Source organism: Bison bison, unplaced genomic scaffold (assembly GCF_000754665.1).
Source record: "Bison bison bison isolate TAMUID 2011002044 unplaced genomic scaffold, Bison_UMD1.0 scf7180017864479, whole genome shotgun sequence".
Classification (NCBI taxonomy): domain Eukaryota; kingdom Metazoa; phylum Chordata; class Mammalia; order Artiodactyla; family Bovidae; genus Bison; species Bison bison.
Genome location: NW_011495039.1, coordinates 2,264,766 through 2,273,921, shown reverse-complemented (window position 1 = coordinate 2,273,921; position 9,156 = coordinate 2,264,766). Strand labels below are relative to the sequence as shown.

At 34.8% G+C, this 9,156-nt stretch overlaps 1 protein-coding gene across 1 annotated transcript in view; it reads left to right on the top strand.

Moving 5' to 3' along the window:
- Positions 1 to 5,044, top strand: part of DGKB (diacylglycerol kinase, beta 90kDa) — an 873,198-nt gene extending 868,154 nt beyond the window's left edge. Inside the window, exon 25 of the mRNA XM_010862153.1 lies at positions 4,748 to 5,044. Coding sequence (XP_010860455.1) covers positions 4,748 to 4,855 — 108 coding nt within the window. The 3' untranslated portion in view covers positions 4,856 to 5,044. The remainder of the gene's footprint in view (positions 1 to 4,747) is intronic.
- The last annotated feature ends 4,112 nt before the right edge of the window (positions 5,045 to 9,156 follow it).

The following is a 9,156-nucleotide window of genomic DNA, read 5'->3' as shown; positions in this document are numbered from 1 at the left end:
TTGGAGCCCAAAAAAATAAAGTCTGACACTGTTTCCATTGTTTCCCCATTTATTTCCCATGAAATGATGGGACCAGATGCCATGATCTTAGTTTTCTGAATGTTGAACTTTAAGCCAAGTTTTTCACTCTCCTCTTTCACTTTCATCAAGAGGCTTTTTAGTTCCTCTTCACTTTCTGCCATAAGGGTGGTGTCATCTGCATATCTGAGGTTATTGATATTTCTCCAAGCAATCTTGATTCCAGCTGGTGCTTCTTCCAGCCCAGTGTTTCTCGTGATGTACTCTGCATAGAAGTTAATAAGCAGGGTGACAATATACCGCCTTGACGTAGTCCTTTTCCTATTTGGAACTAGTCTGTTGTTTCATGTCCAGTTCTAACTGTTGCTTCCTGACCTGCATACAGATTTCTCAAGAGGCAAGTCAGGTGGTCTGGTATTCCCATCTCTTTCAGAATTTTCCACAGTTTATTGTGATCCACACAGTCAAAGGATTTGGCATAGTCAATAAAGCAAAAAATAGATGTTTTTCTGGAACTCTCTTGCTTTTTCAATAATCCAGCGGATATGGGCAATTAGATCTCTGGTTCATCTGCCTTTTCTAAAACCAGTTTGAACATCAGGAAGTTCACGGTTCATGTATTGCTGAAGCCTGGCTTGGAGAATTTTGAGCATTACTTTACTAGAGTGTGAGATGAGTGCAATTGTGCTGTAGTTTGAGCATTCTTTGGCATTGCCTTGCTTTGGGATTGGAATGAAAACTGACCTTTTCCAGTCCTGTGGCCATTGCTGAGTTTTCCAAATTTGCTGGCATATTGAGTGCAGCACTTTCACAACATCATGTTTAAGGATTTGAAATAGGTCAACTGGAATTCCATCACCTCCACTAGCTTTGTTCGTAGTAATGCTTCCTAAGGCCCACTTGACTTCACATTCCAGGATGTCTGGCTCTAGGTGAGTGATCACACCATCATGATTATCTTGGTTGTGAAGATCTTTTTTGTACAATTCTTCTGTGTATTCTTGCCACCTCTTCTTAATATCTTCTGCTTCTGTTAGGTCTATACCATTTTTGTCCTTTATCGAGCCCATCTTTGCATGAAATGTTCCCTTGGTATGTCCAATTTTCTTGACGAGATCTCTGGTCTTTCCCATTCTGTTGTTTTCCTCTATTTCTTTGCATTGATCGCTGAAGAAGGCTTTCTTATCTCTTCTTGCTATTCTTTGAAACTCTGCATTCAGATGCTTATATCTTTCCTTTTCTCCTTTGCATTTGGCTTCTCTTCTTTTCACAGCTATTTGTAAGGCCTTCTCAGACAGCCATTTTGCTTTTTCTCATTTCTTTTCCATGGGGATGGTCTTGATCCCTGTCTCCTGTACAATGTCACAAACCTCATTCCATAGTTCATCAGGAATTCTATCTATCAGATCTAGTCCCTTATATCTATTTCTCACTTCCACTGTATAATCATAAGGGATTTGATTTAGGTCATACCTGAATGGTCTGGTGGTTTTCCCTACTTTCTTCAATTTAAGTCTGAATTTGGCAATAAGGAGTTCATGATCTGAGCCACAGTCAGCTCCCGGTCTTGTTTTTGCTGACTGTATAGAGCTTCTCCATCTTTGGCTGCAAAGAATATAATCAATCTGATTTTGTGTTGACCACCTGGTGATGTCCATGTGTAGAGTCTTCTGTGTTGTTGGAAGAGGGTGTTTGCTATAGTTGGTGCTCAATAAATATTAATGTATTCAGAAACAACTAAGAAGTAACTACCCAACTCTTAAAAAAACGGAAGCACTCAAAGAGATCTTCATGTTTGGTTCATGTTTTCAGACTGTGGAGATTTAATCTATTCTAATGTCTTTAGGGATATGTTACTCCTTTCTCAGTATTTTTTTCCTCATGGATAACAGGTTCTAAAAAATAGTAATAAAAATATAAGGGTGTGGAGTTGAAACAGGCATTTGAGTCATTATCGCATGCCTATTGAATCACCCTTAACCAGGATCCCCCAACACGAACCATCTGAACATAAGTAACACTTTAGTCCCTACAGCTTTCTGAAGCCTACACCTGGACTTTCTGTGATTATAAAACTGGCAGTTCAACCTGGTACTGGACTGGTATTATTCTCATCCTTATTGGAGTAGAGTTTGCTTCCGCTCAAATATTCAAAGATCTAAGATGATTCGATGAGGCAATGTATGTAAAGAGCCTGGATACACCATAGAAATCTCATGAGTGCAGCTTTCTTCCATGGTATCTCCCTGAGAGGAAAACAGCCCGTTGTTTCTCATTTTTATAAAGAATGGACAAAAAGACAGATTTCAGTGTTTACAGAAATAATGTGAAAGAGTTGTGTGTGACCATAGAAGTGCTTAAACAACTAAGAGGACAGAGGGTAGATGATTTTAAAAATAAGACTGGCCATTATCCAGCTTAGAAACTAGAACTAGAACTTCAAAGTAGTCAGTAGCATGGATTAAGGGTCCTACTGTGTCAAGAGCACTTAGTGAGATATTGTGCTATTTTCAAAGGAATAGTAACGTGACTTCTTTTAAAAGAGATTGTTAATAAAAAGATAGCCATGATGAAACAAAATCTAAATAACCTAAAAATATTAATACAGAAGGCAAACAAAATCTCATACACAATATGTGGTATTTTGGTTCTACTTTGTTATAAATTGATGCTAATCTTTTTTAAGTGACTAGCATGATATACTTCTTTTCCTACAACAACAATAGTTTGGTAATAATGATATTGTTTTCCAAAAGACCCTAATAGTAACATACCCTCTAAAGGATTTAGTCTAATAACTGTGAATCAGAAATCTTCACTTTCTTACCATGGCTTCTTATATTCTGTTTGAATCTAAGATTATTATATAAGCAGCATGTGTTAACTGCATCCTCACATATTCATTTTTAAAGGACATTTTGTATGAAAAGATTCATTTTTATATTCAGCATTAAAAAATAGTACCTTTCTGCTTAGCCTCATACTTCAGCATCTATAACACTATTGAACATACTTGTTAAATTTCTGTTTCTTACTTGACTAGAATTTATTGAGGGTAGAGATTTGTGCTTTGTCTATTTGTTAAAGGCTCCTGGTACAGTGTCTGGAACATAGTAGGAGCTCAATACATTTTATGAAATGAATGAATGATGGTATATTAGATACTCTAGAGGAGTATAAAATTCAGTGGTAAGAGGTACAGTGTAATCTAAGTGTGAATTATTAGGAGAGAAAATCTGGCTGAGATCTTTTTCAATCTACATAGATAGGTGCATTCTGACATCTTAAGTATCTGGCTGTTGATTCCTCGGTTAATAAGATAACAAAAGTAAAATCCGATGAAATCAGATGTACAGAGAGTTTGAGGCTGGTTGAACCTGGTGGCCTTTACAGGTGCAATTTATTTTTACAGCACAAAGAACACTGGATCTTCCCAGAATAACCTGATTCCCACAGAGTTAAATAAAGTTGCTCATTTATCCTGATTCTTGACATACTTCTGTCTTTCTAGACTGTCTAGAAAGATCTCTATTTCCCAAAGGCCTCAGTGTGAATTTTAATGATCCAGTCCACGTGACATCCTTTTTTTTTTTTCATTGCCGTTAGTAAATGACAAGTGAAGGATATTCATTTTAACTTGAAAATGTCAGCTATGCACTTTAAGAGATATATTTTTGCAGCTTGTAATGAGGCGGTGTTTCTTTTTGAAAGAAATACTCATCTCTGATGCAAGTGCTGTGCAGGTGACAACTGATATTTAATAAGCGATGGTTCTTATATTAGTCGCAGTTCTCTAAAGAAAATGTCTCAGATTGCTTTTGAAAAACTCTTAGCATCACTAGCCCAAAGGCATGATGTGACCTTTTTATTACATAATGAGAATCATTTATTATCTTACAATGTATCTTAAAGTCACAGACAAAATGCCACTTTGATAATTGCTTTCAATTAGCTTTGAGCATAGCATATATTCATAAAATGTCTTCTCTAATTTAGACTTGAATTAGAGAAAATTACAGATATAATCTACTTTAAGGTTGTCTCATTTAAGGTGATTCGTAGTTTTATTTCAAAGAAATCAAAAAGAAGAGCTTTAGAACAGTCTCTCAGAATGTTTTAAGCAGGCTTTTCAATATTTGATTCTATTCTATTACCAATTAATTAACAAATTAGAAAGCTAGTTCATCATTTCTGACCTTTTATGCACGTTAGCTTTTGACTTTCATTCTAAATGATTGTTTTGAAATTAAGGCTTGCAGTTCGTGTTGAAAGAGAGAAACAATCTGATTAACAGGGTAAATAAGGCTTGCCTTGGTACCAAGTACATCTTGATGTGGGAGTATAATTGAGATTCTGAGTACTATAATGGTGCATCCTTTCCTGTCTTAAATAAATAATACATAACTAATGGTCAGTAAATTATACTAGATAATCATGTGGCATGAATGAGGAATTTGGGGGTTTAATACAAGCCAGGTTAGAAATAGTATGATACTTAAAATGTAATTTCAATTAAGTTTGGTTTCTTGTTTGCACCCTGAGCATTGGTTTAAAATCATACCTTATCTTCCTTAAAAATATTTTTGCAATAATAGAAACTCTGAAACTACATTTTACTCTTGTGCTGTTTCAGTAACTCAGGCAATGTGATTAACCTTAACAGAGATTCTCAGAAATTCATATTGTACCCAAGGATTACTCCCTCCTCTTTCTCTCTTTTTTTCCCTAGATAAAAATTATACACAAGAACCAAGCCCCAATGCTGATGGGTCCTCCTCCCAAAACCGGGTTGTTCTGCTCCCTCGTCAAAAGAACCAGAAACCGAAGCAAGGAATAATCCCGTATCATTCCACTGTTGGCACTGTAATTAGCGTAATTGGGCCATGGAACACTTATGCTGGAAACCTTTGAACAAGTTCAAGTCTCCTGCTCATGTAACATCATGGAATTGGTTTGACAGTTTTTGTGACTGAGTTAATGTAAAATTCAGCTAATAGGAAATTTATTGTCTCAGTTTTCATGGGCATCTTTGCATGAAGAAAGCGGAAGTTTACATGAAGTGATACTGCATATTTTTGTTGCATGCATTCCCATAGATTTTTATGTCTCCTATCCATTCCTTCACCAATTTCCATGTACTAACCTGTAAGAAAAGTCTGTACAATAACAACAAAAAAAGGAAATGTCACAGAAAATGTGATTCCAGTTATTAATAAGCACTACTTAATAATGCTTCAGTGATCATAATTGCAGATTGCTATACTTTTCCCTTTAAGAATCAAAAAGCATATCAATGATCTTTGACCTATGACTTGAGGAGCAACTTTTAATTGAAAGGTTTTATTAAATAGTTGTCTATTTGCTGTATCTAAATAGTTTTCCTTTGACTTCTTGATGCTTCTGAGTGGAATTTATTAATATGCTTCTGAGTGGAATTTATTAATAAAATATCAGGTGTAAAATTTTCTTGTGCTGAGAAGTAGGAAATGGTTTTATTTTGTTTAGTTTTGTTTTTAATTCTACACATAAGTGAAATCATGTTACTTGGCAGTAAAGTGTGTTAATATGGCAAGCCTTCTTCCCTTCTGCATGTGAATCTAGAAGAAAATTCTTAATCACAACAGTAACCAAATAGATGTTTGAAACTATGTGCCTAAGTGTATTTCCCACCAAAGATTCAGAAAAAGATGCTTGAGAGAAATGGGTTATGCATAATTAATTAAGCATCATGAAGAAAATTTATGGTTCTAATGATTAATTTTGTGATGGCTAAAACTCTGGAAGAGAAGGGATTACCCATTAATTATAATTAAAAATCTCCTTTCACAGACAATAAGCTATGCAACACAATCAAAGCTCAATAGCTAATTTCTTGCTTTTTTGGTCATTTGTGAGTATAGGTGTCTATAATTTTGAATGGGTCAGCTAAGTACACTTGCGAAAGTAAATGATTGTATCATTTGCTTTCGAGTATAAATTGATCCCTGTAATAATATTGAGCTCTTTGAAGTCAATCATGCATGCAGTTGGCACCCTCCCTTTTCAACTCCTGCACTCCCATCTCCATGACTTTTCAAATATTTATTTGGAAATAATGCCCTAGATTGTTATTAAAGTTTTTCATGGCATGGCTGAATTCTCTGATTGTTTGAAGAAATTATGGAATAGTATTTTTAAGTGTTTCATTTAAACCTATGATATAAAATTAAATGCTTGTTCTGAGCAGTTTTGGTATTGTTCATTCATATTGAGCTGCATCTCCTCGTTGCATGTTTTATGTTTTTAAACATGCCATAAGGAAAACAAGTGCTTGAAATGCATGATTTATTAGTTTCTCTCTCCATTCTGCATTAAAGTACTAATGATTTTCAGTTCTGTTTTTCTATTGATTCATTCATCTTTGAATTACAGATAGCATTTAGTGATTCTTGAACATAATCCTGTACATGGACTTATGGATTTCAAATTAAATTGCTATAATTTTTGTTCTTTGATTGGAAGACTCAACTGAATGTTGTTATAGCAAATAACTACTCTCCAGCAATGTGCTATCCTGGAAGATTATGTCTAAGCATTTTCTTTTAGTGTTTCAGGAACATTGGATGGTAAATATAAATCAACAAAAGTTTAATTGCTTTAAAAATAAAAGCTTTTGAATAAATTAAGACATTATTTAGCATTCTCAGGAAAATTATCATTATAGTTGCAAATGTAGCACAGCAATCACTTGCCCTAGTATAATAAAAGTTATTTGGCAGAGCAGCCATCTAGACCAGAAGAAATCTCAAAGCAGTAACAAATGTATTACTGACATAATGTTACATAACACACACATTGATTTTTGTGTATCTATGGTTACAGGTAATAAATATTTTCACACAGACTGACAACATTTTCTGTAATGGGCCGGCAGGCTTTGTGTCAGAAACATACTCTGAAGGCACAAATTATTTTGTGTTCAGGACAGCATACAATTATTCCCTGGCTACCTTTCATAGTTTGAAGGCAGCACCAGTTTGTGAATCAGTTTTAACAATCTGTGCACTGAAGAGCTGTTGAATAGACAGTGAGATGAGAGAAATCAAGCAATCTGCTTAAGACCTCAATAGTTGAAATACTGGGCTGTAGCTTTCCTTCAATGTAGCTATGTAGTTATAATTAGTAACAATTGTAGTTACATCTTCAGTCAGTGGGATTCATTGGTACCAATCATAAATGTTCAAACAGGAATGGAACTTTCCTCTCCCCAGTTCACTTTCTGAAGATACTGATGAGCTTGCCCTTCAAGAACACTACTCAAGGGGTTTGGAAAGTGATTTTTAAAAACTACTTTGATCGTTTTGAAATCAGAGAAGATATTCTCACCATTTTCTGACAGCTTCAAGTGAAGAATATGTATTTTAAGAAACATTCCAAACTGAAAGCTCTGTGGTATATAGAAATATTAAATAAAGTTAGCTTTGTAAGGTGGAAACTTTTCTTATATGTGTGTGGGTCAATGTTTGCATTGTTGAGTCAACCTTTTCTAAATACAGTAGATATAGTTGTATAAAGTTTTAAATGGATGAAGCTCTTGAGTAAATATCATACTGGGATTTCTGGGTTCAGAGGAAAATGGGAAAAGAGATATGTACTTTGCTGAGTATTGCCATACACTGAGTAGATAAATAGAAATTCCAAAATAAAGCTGGATATCTATGCTGCTAACAGGAAAGAAGGTTTCTGTGTAGAATGGAGAATTTTAATGGACATAAATGTATTCCTCTACTTATGTGTGTATACCATGTATATCTGATGCTGTTAAATTTATTGTGGAAGGAAAATATATCTGGTAGGAAGTAAAGAAAATAGAATTTTAAAAGAGTTTTTATTTTTAAACAGATTGTGTGATTATAGCCAGAATAAAGCAAAAGACTCAGATATTCAGTGTATTCTACTGCAGGGGGAAATTTAACTCCAGTGAGAATTATTGAATGAGATATATATGTTTTTTTTCACATTTTGTTCTTTTTTCCTTATTTAGGAGGATGGGAAACAGTTGTGCTTTTCAAGGAAGAATCTGTTTTGAATCTCAGACTGTATTCTACTTGAATAAGACAAAACTTTCAAACAGCCCCATTCCTTTATGTGTCAGAAGTTTGTTTCTCATTGGTTATAAAAAGGGAAATGTTCCTTTCTTGGCACATATTAGCCCAAAGAGCTATTCAAATAGAGTACATATATTCTAAATGAAAATATTAAGCCCTTGTAATATATGTTGAGGATGTAAAATTTAAATAAATAAATAAACAAGCAAAAATTTGCCAAGGAGCTTTTATTTGGGGAAATGCAGAAATCACCCCTTAAGTCTCTCAATGAAAGTGCATTCTATTTAAATAAAGTTTGAATAAAATCACATTTAAAGGATTCTCTATATCCTTATTGTGTTTAAAAACATGGAATTCATTTCATTATGCTATCTTATTTTCTCAGAAAGTGTTATTATATATAGTATTCTGCTTTTTGAAATAAAAATGTTAACACTCGGTTATGTCATTCCTTTCCACCATTTTGCCCAACTTTTGTCCATAAATTAATTCTTCAAGCAGCTGACAATCTACCCCAGTGGATATCCACTGGGGGTACCAGGCAGGCCACCTGTCTTTTGTCAGAGATAAAGAGTCTGAGTACTGGGGGACTGAATTTTGGTGTCATTAAGAATTGAACTATTTCTGCTTTGCTTGGCCCCAGGATTCTGCTAAGAACAATGTTCCACCAATTTTATAAATTCCAGGAATGCCAGCAAACCCACTGATTGCATCAAGGGAACCGAAAGACTAGACCGGGGGTTCTGTGAGGGTTACATTCAATTTTCTGGATGAAACTGATTTCTGATTTTATTTTGGGTAACAAACTTCACCAGATATCTCACAGGCACTGAGTAGGTACACAATATTTTACAAAGGAGCTGCAGAAATTAAAGAATTTTTTCATGATGTAAATCCCTAAGTGCCTTTCCATCTATTGGAAGAGTTAACTAAATTGTTGACTAAGGAAATGACCAAGTTGGGCTTCCCTGGTGGCTCAGTGGTAAGGAATGCACCTGCATTGCAGGAGACAGAAGGAGACACAAATTCAATCCCTGGGTCAGGAAGATCC